Here is a 21,984-nt window from a genome sequence, read left to right as displayed (position 1 = left end):
TCTTAATGTGTACTGATTTAAAAATCTTACCACCCCATTCAGGGGTCCCACTTCTAATTCCCCCCTTCTGGACGTTGCATAGCCCAATACTAGACCAGTAAATAAAAGTATCTAATGTTTTAAAAGGCGATTGGCTTCTTGATCCCTTTCTCCTTTACCTTGATTATCGTTACTGATGCTGCATTAAAATCACAACCCCCACTAATGCTAAAAATCACAAGAAAAAAGTAATGTCATCTCATGTAGGCCATCAGATAGAAGTCTGACAGAACATATTCTCATCTGCTGGAGGAGCGCTTGGTAATAAGGTCATCTCTTTGTTCACCTGGATTGATGCCATTGCTGCTGCGCACTCTATGGAGTTTGCTGTTAAAGAACAACATCATTTAAACATTTGCACAATTACAATGATCACTATAATAACAATGAAGAAAAACACTATCCCTGCATTAGGTTTTTCCCCCAGAGAACCCATCCAGCCAGTTGCACAGTTCCACAGAGAAAAGGATGTTGGTTGTTTTAAGTTTCTCTATCTCCTTTTGAATGCGAGTTCAAATTGGTTAAGTTCTCTGAAGTGTCAGGTATTTATGTGCAAAACCTTGATCCAGTCAAAGCACGTGTTCCACCCTTAGCTGCCAAGGTGAAGTCTAATACCATCCTATTCTGTAACATAACAGTGCACATTACAACCATCTCATCATTGATCTCAGTGAGGGCTGTAGCAGTATCATTGGCGACTTGTTCTAAAATCGAGGTAATGACTTCAATCTTGATTGACAATCTTGCATACGCATATGGGGGCATCATTATACCAAGGAAGTTGTCTATTCCCACAAGGGCACATCGAATTCTTCCAGGCAGAAGGTAGTAAGAATGATAAATATATGGGACTACATATCCAAGGTAAAACAACCTTTTCCATCAGATAGGCAGCCATAGAAATGCCTTGTCCCACAAATCCAATATGTGCCACTATGTGTTGGATAAGTGTGTTCCCCCTTAAAACAATATGAAATATTGCAAGATTGGTCATTACTGGGTGGATTCAAACAAATCCAGGTGGTTAAGTCTACTAAGCGTTGATACTTGCTTGTGCCCAAGTATCCTCCAGAACCTCTTTTATTCTCAACACACAATATCCCTTTGGTTTCAATTCAGTTAAAATAAGGCTGGGTGCTGGACTGATGTATTAAAAACAGGTGAATACATATTCATACGACCTGGCCCATCTGTACAGGATCTATTTCTATAAAAGTCTACTCTATCACAATCCCTAGGAAAACCTGATGCTACTGTCTTATGATCTCCAAAAGATTGAGTAAGCTGATCCTACATAATTAAGTCTGACCATGACAGAGGCACTGGATGTAAAGGAATCCCTCCCTCAGCATGTATCGGAATGTGTGAGCAAACCCAACATTTAGATATATTAGCAGTTTTAGCACAAGTGTATGCCATGTACAAATAAGTATTAATATGCAGTTCCCGATGGACTGTCTGTGTTAAACATATCAAATTCAACAACACAATAGAAAAGTTTACAGTCATTTTGATAATTATCAACTGCTGATCTCAATATTCTCTATTATATCTCCCAGCTGCTGGTCAATATTTAAAAAGATAAAAATTCATTTACAGAGCACGCGCCATGATTACATGGCCTTAAATTTCAAGTCTTGAGCTTGACAACCTGTCTTGGGGCTTTGATTGTTGGCTCTTATGTTCAATGGACTGGAGATCTCCGGATATCTTCGTACAAATTCTGTAACCATAAACAAAGTGCCCTGAGGCCCTTGAGTTAGTATCACATTAACTAAATCATTTCTATTTCTTCTATTCTAATATTACCCTGATTTCCTGGTGCCATGATCAGGCCTAATCCAATAACTCGTCTGCAAATCTAAATTAACCCTATTATCAGTAATGCAGCTACAAAGACTATGATGACTACCTGTTTTACAGGATTGTCCACCCTCTGAGGCAATTTTGTTATTGCTGGAGTGTTCATTAGGATATGGTTTCAGCTGTGTCCAGTGCCACCATCACAGGCTGTACTTCTCATCAATTAGGGCATGTGTTTGTCCAGTAACAATTACATTGAAAGGCCCCTCCCATCAGACCATTAGCCCTTTTTTGTCTGTCAGAAATTTTACCATTATCTTATCCCCTGGGGTAGGTAACTTAGAAATGTTCTCCTCTGCCAATTTCATCTAATCTCAGTGCTGTTAAGTGATTACCTGCCTCTACCAAATCTCTCATACACTGAGACTGCCAATCTCAAGTTCTCCGCCTCCTATTATTACATCCTCTGAGGTGCATTGCCCTACCAGTCATTAATTCAAAAGGTATTAACCCTGTTCCTTGGGATGGAGTGGCACTCTGTCTCAATAATATTGTAGGCAAAGCCTGTACCAAATTGTTTCCTTCCTCTAAAATGGTCTTGGCTAAACTATTCTTCAGTGTTCCATTCATTCATTCTACCATTCCTGAGCTCTGTGGGTGATATGGTATGTGAAACCTTTGTTTTACCCCTAACATTCGACAGACCTCTCTTTAAAACTCTTTGTGAAATGAGTTCCCTGGTCTGAATCTAACTGAAGAGGCATTCTCCATCTAGGTATTATCTTATTTGCCAATATTAAAGCTACAGTTTTAGCTGTGGAATCTCTGCATGGAAATGCTTCAACCCATCAAGTAAACTGATCAATAATAACTAAACAATAGGTCTCCCCTTTCACTCTAGGTAATGATCCTGTGAAATCCATCTGCAGATATTCCCATGGTCCTTTGGGTTTTAAAAATCTTACCACCCCATCCAGTTCTCTTGGGTTCTGAAAAAAAATTGATACTGAGACGTATGAAGAGATATTGGGGAAGTAGACCAAAAGCTTGGTCAAGGAGATAGATTTTAAGGAGCTCCTTAAGGGAGAAATGGAGGGCTTAAGAGATCTGTGGAGGGAATTCCAGAGCTCAGAGCCTTAGCTGATGAAGACCAAGTTGTTAATGGTGAGATGATTAAAATTGAGGGTGCTTAAAAGATCAGAACAGGGGAAGGATTGTTGAACTGGATTAGATTAGAGACGGGGTGGGTGAGTCCATGGAGGAACTTGAAAACGGAGATGAGAATTATAAAATTAAGGCACTGTTTAAATGGAAGCTAATGTGAGGGGACTGAGGATAGATCCTTGGGGAACTCTGGAGCTAAAGGTACGGGGATGGGAAGAGAAGCCATTGCAGATGATTCTTTGGCTACAACTGGACAGGTAAGGTTGGAACCAGCCAAGTGCATTCCATCCAACTGGATGCTAGAAAGAGGATAGTGCTATCCACCGTGTCAATACTTCCAGACGGATCAAAAAGGATGAGGAGACCACATCAGTGTGCTGAATTGAAAGATGAGCAAGTAAAATAGCTTTTTCACCTGTCAAGGGCAGGTCGTGACCAAACACATTGACGAAGGAAGAGCGGTGGATGTGGTCTATATGGACTTCAGCAAGGCATTCGATAAGGTCCCCCATGCAAGACTTCTTGAGAAAGTGAGAGGGCATGGGATCCAAGGGGCTGTTGCCTTGTGGATCCAGAACTGGCTTGCCTGCAGAAGGCAGAGAGTGGCTGTGGAGGGGTCTTTCTCTGCATGGAGGTCAGTGACCAGTGGAGTGCCCCAGGGATCTGTTCTGGGACCCTTGCTGTTTGTCATTTTCATAAATGACCTGGATGAGGAAGTGGAGGGATGGGTTGGTAAGTTTGCTGACGACACCAAGGTAGGTGGTGTTGTGGATAGTTTGGAGGGATGTCAGAAGTTGCAGCAAGACATAGATAGAATGCAAGACTGGGCGGAGAAGTGGCAGATGGACTTCAACCCGGATAAGTGTGTGGTGATCCATTTTGGCAGATCCAATGGGATGAAGCAGCAGTATAATATGAAGGGTACCATTCTTAGCAGTGTAGAGGATCAGAAGGACCTTGGGGTCCGGGTCCATAGGACTCTTAAATCGGCCTCACAGGTGGAGGATGCGGTCAAGAAGGCGTACGGCGTACTGGCCTTCATTAATCGAGGGATTGAGTTTAGGAGTCGGGAGATAATGCTGCAGCTTTATAGGACCCTGGTTAGACCCCACTTGGAGTACTGCGCGCAGTTCTGGTCACCTCATTACAGGAAAGATGTTGAAGCCATTGAAAGGGTGCAGAGGAGATTTACAAGGATGTTGCCTGGATTGGGGGGCATGCCTTATGAGGATAGGTTGAGGGAGCTTGGTCTCTTCTCCCTGGAGAGACGAAGGATGAGAGGTGACCTGATAGAGGTTTACAAGATGTTGAGAGGTCTGGATAGGGTAGACTCTCAGAGGCTATTTCCAAGGGCTGAAATGGTTGCTACGAGAGGACACAGGTTTAAGGTGCTGGGGGGTAGGTACAGAGGAGATGTCAGGGGTAAGTTTTTCACTCAGAGGGTGGTGGGTGAGTGGAATCGGCTGACGTCGGTGGTGGTGGAGGCAAACTCGTTGGGGTCTTTTAAGAGACTTCTGGATGAGTACATGGGATTTAATGGGATTGAGGGCTATAGATAGGACTAGAGGCGGGGATGTGATCGGCGCAACTTGTGGGCCGAAGGGCCTGTTTGTGCTGTGGCTTTCTATGTTCTATGTTCTAAGATGTGTTTGGACCTTGTGCAGGGAGCTGGGAGGAAGCAAAATGATGGGTATTGCATCTCCTGTGCTTGCATGCAAAGGGTTTGTGCTGAAAATGGAAGGGGTGCAGGGCATCCCTGAGGAGTGAACCAGGGTGTTGAGGAGGAAATGGTGTCTCCAGATTGCTGAGCGGGGGGAAAGATATGTTTGGTCTTGGCATCATTGGAGGTGGGGAAAATGATGGAGGATGATCTGTTGAATTCAGAGACTGTTGAGGTGAATGGTGAGGACAAGGGGAACTCTATCATTATTCTGGGAGGGAAAGAGGTGAGAGCAGAAGTATTTGAAATGGAACATATGGTTGAAGACATTGTTAATCTTGGTTGAGGAAAAAGGAAGATGTATCCAAAGGTCTGAGGTATAAAGTGTTGTCACCTGAACAGATTTGATGGGTACAGAGAAACTAGGAGAATTAAAGCAGGATGTGAGGAAATGTTATCAAGGTAGCTGTGGGAATTGATGGGTTTATAGTGAATACTATTTCACAGACTATCTCCAGAAGTATTGACAGAGAGGTAGAGGAAGGGAGGAGTTGAACCATGTGAAGGTGAGAAAACCAAAAGCAAAGTTGATTTTAAATTTTCCAGTTCATGATGAGACACAGAAACTGCATCAAGGCAGTCATCATGAGGGAGAGGGCCTAAGTATCACAGCAGCAACAAATGTCCCAGACAACCCACAGAAAGAAAGGCATAGCTAGGACCCTTGTGGGTATCCATGGAAACAACTTTAATTTGGATAGAGTTAAAGGAGAAGTTGCTCATTTGTGTTCAGCCAGTCAGAAGAGGGTGGTGATGGTGGATGGGGACGGGTTAGGCCTTTGTTCAAGGAAGAACCAGTGGACACTTCAGACCATCCTGCTGGAGTAGAGGTGCAGAGTGTTTTAATGTCCATGGTCAAAAGGAGATGATTAAGGTCAGGAAATTGTTCAAGCGACATAGGACAGAGGGAAAATCATGGATTAGGTGAGATGTGGTCAAGGGAAGAAAAATAGTTGAGATAAGAAAGAGTGAGTTTGGTGGGGCTGGAATAGGCTGAAATGCTGGGTCTACAGCAGCAGTCCAGTTTGTGGATCTTGTCTTACTTGATGCCTAACAGAACTGTGGCTGTACCTGCAGCAAATGTACTGCAGTGGTTCAAGAAAAGGGCTCGCCACCATATTCTCAAGGGCAATAAGTGCTGGCATTGTGGCAATGCGCACACCCCATGAAAGAATAAGGAAAATGAGTTAAATATCCTGCAAAAGCATAATGAATAGAGGAATATTATTACAAGTCTGTTAAACATAAGTTCACTTCTACTGTCATCTGAAATCATCTCTCTCAATTTGTTTGTGGCTATTCATAAAAGTAGTGCATCTTTAAGAATTAAACCATCAAATGGAGCAATGTTTGAATTTAACGGGATTTGTATTTGGTTCTTTACATGTTTTCAATACATTCATCTAAATTATCTCTACACCATTGGGAGAATTGATTGAGAAAAATCATTCTGCCTGATAGTGTGATGGAACAGAATTAACCTCAGTGGGTGTTGTCATTCATCAAGAATGTTTCAACATTGGTGCCTTTTTCCATTTTGTACATTCCCATCAATGTTCTGGTCACAAATGACATCAAAAATCTAAGTCCTATATTACACGTGCTAAGGGTGGAGTTGAACTCTTTCTGCTTTGCCCCAGCTGGTTAATTTAAACCCTAACTTCAAACATTGCAGTAATACAGCAACAAAACATCTGCTATCTCTGATAAAACTCCTGAAATCCCAAAAACATTTAATTGCTCAGGAGTTCAGGCTTGTAAACTATATCTAACACCGGTCAATATTGTGCAGTTTTCCGAGCCAGTTCTTTCTGGCTTCATGCTTCCTAATACTAACAAATCACAAGTTTCATTGTCATCGTATTAACGTTGCCAGGAAGACGGAGTACACACTCATGGTGAAGGCCACTGGATAAACACAACAGACACATTTGTTGCAGAGAAATGTTGGCGAGTTCAGAAATATTGTATACTAAGATGTGTTCAACTGCTGGTTGTTGATCCACTGGCAGGGAATTGATTTTGAGTTGGCCAAGAATGCATTTCATATGCATCCTTTACAGAATGCTAAGGGAGATTTTCTTCCCATAAGTCCAAACTGGATTAATCCCTAGTCAATTTTAAAGTTTATTTTTATTGTAGTTGTTACGTTGTGCTATATGATGTACTGAATCATTCATCACGTACAGTATGTGGTGAGTAGGTTTTGCTGAGTAGTTTCGCTTGCCAATGGTCCTATTAACTGATTTTAGTGTTGTTAGAATCATTGAATCATAGAATCCGTGTAGGAGACTTTGGCCCATCGGACCTGTACCGACAACAATCCCACCCAAGTCCTATCACCATAACACCATGTATTTACCCTGCTAATCCCCCTGACATTAAGGGGCAATTTAGCATGGCCAATCAATCTAATCCACACATCTTTGGACTGTGGGAGGAAACTGGAGTACCCAGAGGAAACCCATGCAAACATGGGGAGAACGTGCAAACTCCACACAGGCAGAGACCCGAGGCCAAAATTGAACCCTGGCGCTGTGAGGCTGCAGTGCTAATCACTGTGTCGCCCCACTGCCTGGTTATCAGTGTCCCCCTGCCATCTGTGGATGTTCCAGTCTCTGAAACACACTTACACATTCTGGATACAGCTTTCCTTCTGAACTGTTCACCCAATTTGTTTACCATTGAAAACAACGCCCACAACACTAAAAGTGACAGCATGCTTATTTTGCAACCTATTTTTGTCTGGGGAGGGTGGAATGTTGGCCAGCAAGACAGGTCATCGGACAAAAGGCAAGGAAAATGAAAAAATCTTATTCTGAAGACCACATGGAAAAGGAAGATAATGCACAGGAAGGGGGGAGAGAATCAAGGGTTTTATCTTGAAGAAAAATAATCTGCCCATATGATTCCAGTAGACCTGGATGGGAGATGTACAACATAAATAGTGAGCTTATGTTAAAAGTGGGTTATTGACCCATTGAGTATTTTATCCATGTATTGTGAGGAATGAAATAGTATCCTGTATCTAAAGCATGAGCATCCAGACGAGATAATTATTTAAGATTGATTCCCATTTTCTAATTTTCTCTTTAACTCACGTGGCATCTACTCAGCAATTTATCGAAGTGATGTAGCCCAGACCTGGAGCTCAGTGACGTGGAGTTTTTGAATAAAATACCCACTAGGTGCTGCGGTTTCCACTCCTGGCTGTTATAAACTCTCACGTGATGCATGTTGGTCATTACCTGAAGCAGCGTCCTTCTCATTGCCGCTGAAGAAGAGTAGCAGGAGCTGTGGAAGGTTGTTTAGTGCAGAAGCCAAACATTGCCAAATTAAAATGCTTACTTTTAAACAGCGTCCTCATGAGAAGAATTTCAAAGGCAGTTTCTCTCCCTATCTCACCTCTAGAGATCTAACCCATCAGAATGGCAACATGAATATTCATGAGGCACAATAGGTTGTGCTGGGAACATTGGGATTTGCCACATTTCAGTTGCTGGTTGACAAATAATAAACCTTTACAATACTGCATTTTTTTAAATGGCCGTGCAACAAAAGAAACATCAAATTTGTGGCTGCCTTGTTATTAACAACTACATGCATCAGTGGGTTATTTTTTTGAAAATATATAGATCATTATTTTCCTTTGCTTCTGTACTTTCCAACCACCTGTCACTCATATTGTTGTTCTGTACCATTGGTGAAATAAAAAGTTGCTCAATGAGCACAACGCTACTTTACCTTGTAGTATATATGAAAAAAACTTAACCTTTTCAGTATGCAACGACCTGTGCAAAATACTCTGCTGAGATGATTTGCTTTCAAAGATATTTATCTCAAATTGCAATCATTTCTCAGATTCTCAATTGACTTCTTATTCTGTGCTTACAGCTCAGTCCAAAATCCAATACTGTACCTTGAAAATGATTCAAGCCTCTTAATATCTATCCTCCGCCAAGTTAATCTCTTTTTCCAGGAATTGTTTAAGCAGAATAGATTGAATGATGCTTCAGAGCACTGACCTTTTGTGTATGTATGCTGATGAAGTTACAAGCTTTTCTTTTTACTGGTGTCACTCAAAGAAATATTCACTCTTTCAATTCTGTAGGTTGGGGAGACAATTGGGATCACTGAAGAGATTATGGGATTGACGATTTTAGCTGCGGGCACTTCTATTCCTGACCTCATCACAAGTGTAATCGTGGCACGGAAGGGACTTGGTGATATGGCAGTATCCAGCTCAGTTGGAAGCAATATATTTGACATTACAGTTGGGTAAGTTTGCGAAAAAATCTTTGAAAAAAAGAGTCAATTATTTTTGCCACTTCTGTTTATTTCATTAACAAAACTTCGCAACAGACTGACTGCATTATTTTTCCAAGAAATAGCATTGCACAAAAACTTCTGGATGTCCCAGGAAAGAATCTACATGGCTTCTTCCCTCCATTGCTAACGTATGCTTTAGTTTTAACATTCAGTCCAGGAAATGACCAGAATTGAATCGAATTTTCTCCCACTTTGTGCCATTAGCTCCATGCACAGTACACTGGCCACAGAATAGCAGCAGACCAAATTGCAAGACTTTACCTAAACGCCACTGCTAACTTGCATGCACTGAAACACATTGGGGGCTGCAGTACCTTGTGAGATCTGAGCAGTTTGTTCTATTGTCCTCTCTGGGAAAGTCGTTATTTCATTAGTGACTGCCTGCTGAGAGTCCACATGTTCATCTTTTCTCCGTGCAACAGAAAGATGGTCATGAGGCCGGGACGGAATTTTCTTTTACGTTTCATCTGAGAAGCGAAGGGCTGAAGATCATTGTGACACATTATTGAAGCTCCTAAAGTCAGGTTTGAGGAATTTTGAACAACTTGAAAGATTGCTCCACTTGTACATGTTCGGGTGCACAGTGAGTCAGCACCACACGGAATTGGAAAAGGCACCAAAGCCATGTTTGGGGAGAATGGAGGATGATTTTGAGGATTACAGAGCCTACACATTTGTCTGGAAGTGAATAAAGTAAGAGATGAGGATAAAGTAAATGGCTTCATCATCATCATGGGACAGATGAGATGATGTCTAACCAATGTTGGACTATTCTGAAATTAATGAGATTCTGCACTGATAGTACAATGAAGAATAGGATTGCACTGAAAGTTGCATTTCATGAAAGGAAACAGTTGCCAAGTGAGAATATTGCAGGTTATATTCTCAGCGCAGCTGGCTGGACAGCTGGTCAGTGGTGTAGGATAACACCAACAGCATGGGTTCAATTCCCATACCAGCCGAGGTTATTCATGAATGCCTGCTATCTCAACCTTGCCCCTTGCCTGAGGCATGGCGATCCTCAGGTTAAATCGCCACCAGTCAGCTCTCCCCTCTCAAAAGGGGGAACAGCCTATGGTCATCTGGCACTATAGCGACTTTACCTTTTTTACGTTCTTGAATGAAAGAAACTCGAAACACTGTGGATTTGGCACAAACTTAGCAATCAATCTTGGAGACACATTCGTAGGAGGCCTGAAGAACAGAAATCCAGGCCAAGCTTCTGAACAAAGGCAATAAGCTGATGTGGAAGGAGGCTGGCAATGAGGCCACAGTGACAGACATGGCAAATAGAGAGAGTTGCAAATTACAAGGATCTTTTCCTGAGTTGGCAGAAGAGGCCCACTGGATTTCAGCAGGATCCAGGTCACAGCAGCCGAGTTCATAGTCTCAGAAAACAGATGTTACCATTGGGAACCGCCGAACAATTCAAATGCATTTCCAGTCAAGATGCTATGCATGTGAGAATGTCAGTCATATCTAGAGAGCATGCAGGAGTAGAGGAAACAGTAAAGCTCCACTTGCAGCCATGGACCAGGTCAAGATCGTGGCACATCACATTCAGGAGGCTGGAAATCCTTGAATGGGGCATTTGATAGATATGGAAGAAGTTGATGCTACCAAGCAGGAAGATCACAAATTATACTCAGTCAGACAGCAAGAAAAGCAGCACGTGGAAGATGAGAGTAATAGGGATAAATATAAAATCCTGGCACCCACAGTAGAAATGACAGTTGGAGATTCACAACTTACAGTAAACTCTGAGTCAAATTTGGATGACACGGAAATCTGGTTACGCCAAAGTCGTCAACCATTCCCACTGGTGAATAGCCAATTCCATCGAACAATGCCAGTGATGAGCCAAAATTCCACTCTGGTAACACTGGATTGGTTGAATGTGCCTCGTCTTCTCATATGACCACTCATTGACCAGAGTGGAGTTCAAGCACACAAGACCACAAAATCATGGAGTGCTGGGCAAGCCATCATTTGACATCACGATTTCCCTGTGAAAGGCCGTGCAAAGCCTGCAAGCATGGCTCAACCTGTGAGAAAGTTAAACGTGTTGTCAATCGGAGATTGGGCTCAAACAGATTACAATGGCACAAAATGTTGAGAATGAAGAGGAGTAGGGTGAAGCTAACCAACTCACTGATGAGGCATTTCTCATTAGTATGGAGGGGGCCAGCATGGAAATTCCAGCAGAGATAACTATGGAGACTTTCATGGAGGTGCATGATGCATCATAGATGTAGTACGTTCTTCAACTGAGAAGTCCAGAGGAGGCCAGTGACCCAAAAAGACCCATGAATACCCATTCACCAGCTCCACAATTACATGCAAACCCGACCAAATGATCCACCACAGATCCAATTCACATTAGGACCAGGGTCAAGCAAGGCTGTGTCATCGCACCAACGCTCTTCTTTATTTTCCTTGCTGCAAAGCTCCATCTTACCCTGAGCAAGCTCCCCGTTAGAGTGAAGCTAAACCACAAAACAAATGGGAATCTTTTCAACCTCCGCCACCTGCCAGTCAGTTCCAAGGATGTCCCATCTTGTCATTAAATTACAGTATGCAGATGATGCTTGCATTTGCGCACGTTCAGAAGCCTAGCTTCAAGGCATCGTTAACACCTTCACTGAGGTGTACGAGACCATATGCCTTACACTAAACATCCATAAGACAAATTACCTTGACAAAGGGTCATTTGGACTCAAAATGTCAGCTCTCTTCTCTCGTTACAGATGCTGCCAGTCCTGCTGAGATTTTCCAGTGTTTTCTCTTTTGAGTCTACCAACCTGCCTCCACCACACAGCACTGACCCCCTGGTTATTAAAATGAGGCCTTTGACAACATGAACCACTTTCCATGCCTTGGGAGCCTCCTGTCAACAAGAGCAAACATCGACGACAAGGGTCAGCGACACCCTCAGTATGTCAGCACCACCTTTGGTCATGTGAGGAAGTGTGTTTGAAGACCAGGACCTCAGACCTGGCATCAAGCTCATGGTCTACAGAGCAAAAGTGATAGCCACCCTCTTATATGGCTGAGATGTGGACTACGTACATCAGGCACCTCAAACCCTGGAGAAGTACCACCAGCACTGCTGCCACAAGATCCTGTAAATCCATTGGCAGGATAGGCACAACAACTTTAGTATTCTCGCTCAGGCTAATATTCCCAAAATTGAAGCATTGCCCACGGTCGATCAGCTCCGCTGTTTGGGCCACATCTGCATGCCTGGCATGAGACATCCGAAATGAATGCTCTCGCCAAGGCAAACCAGCCCCAAGAGGTAGAGGAAATGCTTCAAGGACACCCTCAAAACTTATTCGAGAGAGTGCAAAATCCTCACTGATACCTGGAAATCTCTGTCCCAAGACAGCACAAAGTGGAGGAAAGTATCTGGGAAGGAGCTCAACAGCTCGTGTTTAATTGCCAAGAGTTGATAGTGAAAGGAGCTCATAGCAACCTGAGCACCCACCCAACCTGCTCCTCTGACCACTGTCTGACCACTTGTGACAGAGATTTTGTGCACTCTCAAAGAAGCTTTGAGGTCACACATTAGACTTCTCAGTCACCTGAGAACTCATTTTTAGAGTGGAAGCGAATTATCTTTGACTCCAAGATCTTGGGGGATAGATCGAAAGCAGGTACATAGTGAGATGCAATGCATGAGTGGCATACAGCCAGGATAAGAAGCAAGGGTAGCAAAGGTGTCAGCTCACCATAGGGTGTGCTCATACACTGGTTCCACTGTAATGGGACAGCCTTCAGAAGAACGCTGATTGTTATGCATAACAAAACGCTTGTTGCATTGGGAAACCTGCCAGCAAGCCTATGGGGTTGGTGTCAGGAAACATGGAAGAGTCCAGCACCAGGGCATAGAGCCCATCCATTCCAGCATGGAATTGTTGGCCAGCATTATTCACACACTTACTCCACCATGACAGCATCTGATGGTCAATGTCGAAGTTTCCATTGCAACACAAACAGCAGCTGCCCAATGTCTGTATGCTACAGTGGAAGTTCCGAACGGGGTCATGTAAAGTCAGCTTGCTACCATCACAGCTGTGGATATCAGTGTTCAGAGAGGTTTGCAGAGTGTCTTAGCAATCTGTCCCCCAGCAAATTACTAGGATTGCTGAAGCCCTGCCTTGGGAGAGGGGTGGCAGTGGCTTCATAGAGCATAAAACTGCTGTCCTGTCACAGGATGACAGCATTCGCTCTCCCACGCCTGTCACTCCACCGAGGTCCAGTCTACTGCCGCCCAAGCCAAAATGGTGTAATCCTCAGCTCAGCTTTCCAGAGCTGCTCAAGGTCATCCTCCAAGGTCACTTGTATTCGCCTTCAGTGGAGCAGCCCTGCTCCAAGCACAGGGGTAACACTGCGTAGGAGCACTAGGATTGGCAAAAGCAGGACCTGAGGGAATTCCCAAGGGGCATGAATTGAGGTCTACATGCGATATATCATGATTTGATTTATTAAATTGGTTCGAAATGTTGGTTATGGTACCATTTGCTTTTGCAGTGTGCCCAGGTAGTCGGTGATCAAGAGAAAGTAATGAGGGAGGCGATAGCCTAATGTTCCAGGGACACGGGTTCGAATCCTGCCATGGCAGATAGTGGAATTTGAATTTAATAAAAAATATCTGGAATTAAGAATGATGACCATGAAGCCATTGTTGATTGTCGGAAAAACCCATCTGGTTCACTAATGTCCTTTAGATTTTGATTTGATTTATTATTGTCACGTATTAACATAGTGAAAAGTATTGTTTCTTGCACACTATACTGACAAAATATACCGTTCATAGAGAAAGAAACGAGAGAGTGCCGAATGTAGTGTTACAGTCATAGCTAGGGTGTAGAGAAAGATCAACTTAATGCAAGGTAAGTCCATTCAAAAGTCTGACAGCAGCAGGGAAGAAGTTGTTGTTGAGTCGGTTGGTACGTGACCTCAGACTTTTGTAACTTTTTCCCGACGGAAGATGGTGGAGAGAGAAGGTCCGGGGTGCATGGGGTCCTAAATTATGCTGGCAGCTTTGTCTAGGCAGCGGGAAGTGTAGACAGAGTCAATGGATGGGAGGCTGGTTTGCATGATGTATTGGGCTACATTCATGACCTTTTGTGGTTCCTTGAGGTCTTGGGCAGAGCAAGAGCCATCCAAGCTGTGATACAACCAGAAAGAATGCTTTCTATGGTGCATTTGTAAAAGTTGATGAGAGTTGGCGAGAATAGGGAAGGAAATCTGCCGTCCTTACCTGGTCTGGGCTACATATGACTCCGGAGCCACAGCAATGTGGTTGACTCTCAACTGCCCCCTGAAAAACGGCAACTAAGGATGGGCAATAAATGCTGGAAAGCCAACGACACCATGTCCCACAAATGAATGTTTTAAAATGAGTATGGGATAGTGGTCAATGGGGGATTGAGGTTGCATTTGCTTGTCTCTCACTCAGATGAATTCTTCATGGGCAGCCTAGGCAGAAAGGAGTTGTCTAGGCTGCCTCCCCTAATACCACCACCATCACTCACTATGACAAGAACTTACCCTCATGATCGTGGTGTAATGCAACAGGCCACACAAAGCTTTGCATTCTGTTGTCAAGGGCTCCTCCAGAACAGGTTTGGGCAGCAGAGATGTTGTTTTGTTATGCTAATTGTCTTCTCTAGCACACCTTGTTTCAGTAAATGCATGTCCTCTGTCAGGTCATTAGCAGGATGGTCTTTGTTACTCAACAGCTGTCATTTAGTTTACCTGGCTTGAATGCAGTTGGCACAGTGGATGCCGCGGAATGCGGGCCTCATGACTATTGCCAGGAAAATGGCATGATTCTCTGCCCATGGTCACTTCAGCTGAATGTTAAGAGAGTGAAATCTCTTTCGGTTCAAGTATGGGAAAAAGTTAACACGCGGTGTCTACAAATGAATTGCCTGCTGTCTGTGGCAAATGAAATCTTCATATCCTGCAATCTAGTGCTTGCTCTGCCTGCTTCCCTCGAGCAAGAGAGAATGAAGTGCATTCACCTCTTGTGAAGTACAGATCTCTGTGCCCTTGCACAGCAGCAGTTGGAAAACTGAGATGTTGCAAATATCTCCAACTCTTGCCTGGAAGGAGCAAGTGCATAAATTAATTCCAGCCCGCCATCAGCTTCATACCCGCTGACGCTGATGTCCTCACCCTGCTCTGAGTTATGGTTACAACAGGTAGCAGCTTTCAGTAAGGACCCCCTTAGTGAAGCATGGATGTTCCACGCTGAGATTCGGGTGGAAGAACTGCTCCGTGAACACTCCAGGGGAGACATGTGTCCCACTGAGAGTCCTTCTTCCCTTCTCCTCTTCCCTCTTCCAGCAGCTTGTTCTTCTCTCCATGTCTCCTGTTAAATCTGCATGATGAGTTCCTCCTAATGTATGTGTTTGGAAGCAGCCCGTTGATGCAGAAACTGTGAAGTCAGCAAAACATCCTTCAGGATCTGCCACACCAATCACTGTAAACTTCTGTAACGTGCTGTTTATTGCCCATCCATAGTTTCCTTGAGCATGGTGGTAGCAAACCATCTTCCTGAACCACTGCAGTCAATGTGCTGAAGATGCTCCCACGATGATATTGGGGAGGGCGTTACAAGATTTTGACCCAGCAACAATGAAGGCATCGTGATATATTTTCAAGTCAGGGTATTGTGCGACTTGGACAGGGAATTGGAGATACTCGTGCTCCCATATATCTGCTGTCCTTGTCCTTCTGGCTGTCGTGTGTTTGGCAGGTGCTGTCAATGAATGTTGCAACACATTCAATACATACTGAAGCCATTTTGTGCGTCTGGTTGAGGGAGGATTGAGTGAATTGCTTTATGCTGGAGAGTGTTGAGCTTCTTGAATATTCAGATATTTTTATATACATTTTAAATAACTCGGGTCTCTGTCCAGTAATTAGAATGTTGAGCTGCCCTAGCTTTGATCAGCTGCCTTGACCTGGTAATTCTCTGCTCTGTATGATATCACACCATGCAATGCAATTGTAAATTATATTTAATATTTTCAGTCATAAACACAGAAAATGAAGGGATCAGGCAGTAAAGCTGTTATCAACCTTCCATTCACAACCTAATCCGTATCGTTTCTGAGTGCGTTCGACATGTGCTCTGAACGTTTCTTGGTTCTGGTTCTATGATTGTCTGGGCTTCATCCTTCTTTCCTCTTGCCTCTAGCTCTGACCTACCATCCCTAGAGCTTTTCTTTGATTTATCCAATCCTGTTTATGCTTTGTTTACACATGAAGCTCCACAACACTTCAGTAGTTCCCTTCCCACCCATCTCCCCTTTCAGATCTGCATTCACACTAAGATTGTCGATGGATCCTTCTCCTCAGAAGATTCCCTCTCTGTAAATATAAATTTGAAATTAGAGATTGAAATTTATTGTAGAGAAGTGATACATTTTGATAGGAAGAATGAGGAGAGGCAATATAATATAAAGGGTACAATTCTAAAAGGGATGCAGCAATAGAGAGACCTGTGGCTGTGTGCACAAATCATTGAAGATGGCAGGGCAGGTTGAGAAAGGAGTCAGAAAGACATAGAGTACAAAAGCAAGCAAGCAACCTTTATAAAACCTTGTTTTGGCCTCAACTGGAGTACCCGGTCCAACTTCTGGAGACTGCACCTTATGATGGGGAGTAGTGGTATCCCTAATATTGTATTATCACTGGGCTAGTAATCCAGAGACACAGGGCAAGATTTGGGGATCCAGGTTCAAATCCCACCACGGCAGATGGTGAAATTTGAATTCAATAAAAAAACCTGGGATTAAAAGTCTAATGATGACCATGAAACCATTGTTAATTGTTGTAGAAAACCATCTGGTTCACTAATGTCCTTTAGGAAAGGAAATCTGCTATCCTTACCAAGTCTGGCCTACATGTGACTCCTCTAACCCACTAGTTCTGTTTCTCTTTGTTCCATCTTGACCGTAGCATGTGTGCATTGAATGTCTCCATCCTGCCCTTGGCCGGAATCTTACCGTCCCACCCGCCACAGGAATCGGAGCGGGCAAGGGGCGTACCACAGAAAGGTCTGTTGATCTGGGGCAGAATTTAATGGTTTTGGGACAAGCGAGGCTGTAAAATCAAGCCCCTTAAGTTTCTTTGTGACTCAAACCTTAATACGTCTCTTTATTGCTCCACGTGATAGTTGAATATTGGCATAACTCTGTTTCTATTATGCTTTTCGAAGAAAGAAATAAGTTAACCTATGAACAGTGCTAGCATAGCTGGCTGGCAGCAGTCTGGCTTCAATCAGAAGGATTTGCACACTATCCAGTGATGAACTGAGGGCATGCTACATTGTTGGAGATGTGGTCATTCAAGAGATGTTAAACTGTGTCATCTCTCAATTTCTTCAAAGTGGAACAGGGACTTTTCTTAGTGGCCTAATATTCTTCAGATAACTATTCAGTTGTATGTGGCACTTGACATTTAAAGATAGTAGGTAAATGTTGGTTATTTTCTTAAAATAAACTGACATCTTCGAGGGGGAAAAAAAACCAAAATCTCAGCTGAAATAGTTATGAAAACGTAACTTGGATTATAAAAGGAAGGGGGTAAGAGTTTGATCTCCATCAGAAAGATTTAGAAATGTAGGAAATAGGAGCAATACTAGGCCATTCGGCCCCTCGAGTCTGCTCTGCCATTCAACCAGATCATGGCTGGTCTACCACAATACCGTTTCCCCGTGCTATCTTTAATATCTCGACTTCTACCGATCTTAACCATACCCAATGACAGCCTCCACAGCTCTCTCTAGAGAATTCCAAAGATTTACCACCCTGGGTGGAAACAATTCCTCCTCACCTCCGTCCCAAATGGCCTACCTCTTATTCTGAGACTGTGTCCCCTGACGTGTGAAGCGTGTTTTGAAGTGTTTTTTTCTCTTCCTTGTTTTTTTGCAGCCTGCCCTTGCCATGGCTCCTGCACGCCTTCATTAACAACTTCCGCCCGGTGGTAGTCAGCAGCAATGGCCTGTTCTGTGCTATTGTTCTCCTCTTCATCATGCTTCTCTTCGTCATCCTTTCGATTGGGGCCTGCAAATGGAAAATGAACAAAATCCTTGGACTGATCATGTTTGTACTGTACGTTGTGTTTCTGATTGTCAGTGTTCTGTTGGAGCAGAAGACCATCAAATGCCCAGTGACAGTCGGATCGTTGTGACTGCACTTTTTTTTCCTTAAGGCGCTGTTGGGAAAACTCTGACTCATCCTGCCTGCTGCAGCTTTGTTTTTTTTTTAAAGATTGGCTCAGCTGGCCATGCAATGTAGTGGAGAATGAGAAAGTAATACCAAACAATAACAACTGTATTTTTTTGCTTGATTAATTTTCTGTTCTCATTTCAAGCAAATGAATAAAGTTGGCGTTTGCATCTGTGGCATTCCTGAACAGAGAAATTTACTCTTTCTGGGATTTTTCTCTGGCTTAAATCAAATGTCTGCAGGAAAACCACGGCCCAAGTTCGCTTAAAGCCCCTTAAGAAAATAATTTTCAACTTTTTTTTTGTTGCTAGGTGATATTTCAGTGGCAGAGTTTTTACTGCCAGTTTTTTTCAGATATTGAAATAATGCATTATATTTCCGAATGACTTGTGTGAAGTACTTTATTTTTGAAAAGACAATGGTGCATAAAACTGGTTTGGGGGGCATTTTTTTTTGTGGGAGGGAGGGGGCACGTAACATTTTTGGGTTCTCAAACAGTTAGCCAAACCTGTCTGTTCTTTGGGTACTGAGAATCAGAGTAGTACTGGAGGTGTAATGTTTGAGACAGATTTAATTCTGTAAGTCTTAGAGGTTTTTTTTACACATTTATTAAACCATTACACAATTTTATGTTTTATAATATTTTTTGGCTTAGCACAACAATTTTAATCACCAATACATCTCATGAATAAAACAACGAAGCTGCTATAGATCGTGGTACTTGAAAGCAAATTCAATCAGGTGTGAATGGCAATATTAAGGTCATAGAGCTATTAATCTATTATTAAGGTCGTAGCTATTTATCTATTATACACACCATTGCTTGCTGCTTAATGCAGAATAAAATGTAGTCACTGACATTCTGCCATATTGTGGAATTAACATATTAGGGCCGATAGATAATTTCTGCACTTTACTTGGACAATTATCAACGAAATTGGTGTATTCTTTTTATAGTATGTCATTTTTTTAAGACCATAGTACATTTTCAAAGTGAAACCTGATATGTAGTAGGTTATGATAGCCTTTCTTTGAGTTGTGGTTTAAGATACTGTTGATTTGAATCTTAAGTGTAACTTTAAAAAAAATGATTCTACATTCCTTTATTTGATTAGATTGTATTTGTACCCTTAAATTGCAAGTGCAGTAATGAATCAACTTGTTGATCCAATAGGAAAGAACCCACTGTATAAACACTTTTGCACAGTTCTCTACGTCAGTTTTCCTCACTGGGTATAAGTTTTGTGCAGTATTTACTGAGAAACTCTAATACAGATAGAGGGTATGGCATGGCAACTCACAATGTGCATTCATAACATCGCACCTAATGTAGATCTTTGCTCTTCATTGTGCTACTGTTTTGGCTCTGTGATATCGTCAATTTTTCAGATTTCAGTAAATCTGGAATAACATGAAAGTGTGTTTTTTAAATAAATACATATATAAATATATATATATAAACTAATACTTAACTAGGGCTGTTTAATGTTAATGCTCAGCAGATATTCTGTTTGGTTAGGATTCAATATGTTCATTTACAGCTGTCAATAAAAATCAATAATACAGCAATAATCTCATTTTGATGGGCATTAAAGTCTGAACTTGGACTGATGGTAATCATAATGCTCCTAATGAAATGACAACATTACTATTGTCAATCTCGGGATGTTATTTGTGATGCTTCTTGTATTGTTGGGGAGATGTTTTTCTTAGAATTGCATGGTAACAGCACTCTGGATAGTAATGGAAAGAAGGTTGGTATGCATGCCAGAAACTTTATCAAGTCAGTGATTGTTTTGACAAAATGAATGTAAGTGCTGAAACCGAATCCTAAAAGAGACTCAGTTATGCATACATCTTTTCGTTGATTAGTTATCGGATTCTCGAGATTTACTCTTGCATTGAATATTGTGTGTCAATAAATCTGAATAACCTCTGAAACCCATTTTTAAAATAGGATGGATGGTACTGTTGCCAGCAACGGAAGATAATGTAGGCTGCCAACAAGGCAGAAAGAGGATTCTGATTACACATTTTGAAATGAATATGCAGATTGTTTTTGAAAATAGCCGTAGCCAGCCACAACATTCATTTCAACCTCTCTACAACCTGAGATGTAAAGCTGAATTAAAGTTCAATTAAAGGTCAAAGTTCACAGCAAAGAATGCAATTTCGGTGCAATCTGTTACTAACTAAATCATAGGCTCTCCTTCAGTCATTTTCCCTAAACTTACAAAACGCAAATCAAATTAATGTTTCTTATTTGATAGGAGAATGAGCTTTGGCAAAAAGCAATCTTCTTTCTGGGGACATGTCTCTGATTTGGTATGCATTTTCTTTTTGCATTTCTGCGCATGATTAGGCGTTTTTATCTTATCTGTTGTTTTATGTTTTGGCACTTTTACTTCACCTATTATGTTCTATTCTGCTTTCTTATTGCTACCCAACTCCATTTCTGAGTATAGGGTTTTGTGTGTTTCCATTCCATTGCAACCTGTCTCTACATTCTTTTTTCAAAAGTTGTCTTTCCATGTACAAACTCAGTCTTATCACTCTCTATTTACAAAATTCATTTTTTAATTGTACATATGTAATAACTTCAGCCATAGATAAATAATCAAGATACTACAACAATCAGTACCAAACGCCAAAATAAGTGTGTGGCTCCCTTGTACGATCCCACACTTAACTTTCGTTCCTGAAATTGGCCCTCTCTTTGCCAGTTTTACACCTATAACATGGGTACAAATGGGTCCAATTTCTACTTTACTGTATGTTTTTGAGGCCATGGATAAATTAAGATTTAGATAATGTCAAAAAATAGCATAAGCTTTCTTCTTTCCATTCATCACATCCCCTGAGCCCTTCCATGTGTTACAAGCCTTAACACACTCATAAATATCTCTCTCTTTATAAATTATGTAGGATTTTAAATTATTCAAGAGACTAATGGTCAAATGCATAAAAATAGACAAAGAAAATGACACGCACTTTTTTTTTGAGAGCAGGAATCTTTTTCATTCCCCCACTTTTTAGATGAAATGTGATCAAGAGGGTGGTCAAATGTATTGATTCCACTGTTGTTTCAATGCAACAGTGAGTCAATGGATGGCTCAAGAGAATGGCTCTGTCTCCGTTATTTCCTCCCTGCACCTGGCCACTGCCAAAACTTCACCACAGTCGTAAACCCAAGATTGGGTGCAAGGATCACTGAAGCAAACCTGCTTCCTGCCATCCTATGCAATGATACAGTGACCTTGCTGTATTGTCTTTTTGTGAAAATTACAAATCACTTTGTCTAATTGTATCACTGCACCATTTATGGAAGCCATAAATGAATAGTTGGGCAAAATGTTTTCCTCTGCAAACCTTAAAACAGGGCTAATATTTTCATGATTCCATAGTTAGGAACAATCTTAAATTTGCTGCTACTCTGCATTGAGTTATAAAATAGCAAGTACAGCTGGCGGGTTTTTATCAATTACAGGTAATTTGCAGTTGCTCTGTGATCTCAGGTGATGGTCAGCATTGAGCCCAAAGACCTAAAGTACTTGCAGTTGTTACGATAAATACAGCTCAGTAGAATTCATCAGTTTCATTCAACTTTGTGATTATTTGTTCCTTCGTGTCAAACCAGGCGGCTGTCTCTGCTGCTGTTTTTTTTTATGCCCAGGACTGGCC

At 42.0% G+C, this 21,984-nt stretch overlaps 1 protein-coding gene across 1 annotated transcript in view; it reads left to right on the top strand.

Annotated features, from left to right (window-relative positions):
- LOC144494654 (sodium/potassium/calcium exchanger 2-like) overlaps positions 1-18,265 on the top strand; it is a 285,657-nt gene extending 267,392 nt beyond the window's left edge. The window contains exons 10-11 of the mRNA XM_078213857.1: positions 8,838-9,004; positions 18,007-18,265. Of these exons, the coding sequence (XP_078069983.1) occupies positions 8,838-9,004; positions 18,007-18,265 (426 nt within the window). The remainder of the gene's footprint in view (positions 1-8,837; positions 9,005-18,006) is intronic.
- The last annotated feature ends 3,719 nt before the right edge of the window (positions 18,266-21,984 follow it).

The sequence above is a fragment of the Mustelus asterias genome, chromosome 6 (genome assembly GCF_964213995.1).
Source record: "Mustelus asterias chromosome 6, sMusAst1.hap1.1, whole genome shotgun sequence".
NCBI classification, from domain to species: Eukaryota; Metazoa; Chordata; class Chondrichthyes; order Carcharhiniformes; family Triakidae; genus Mustelus; species Mustelus asterias.
Note: the sequence above shows the minus strand (reverse complement) of the source record. Positions and strands in the feature narration are given on the sequence as shown.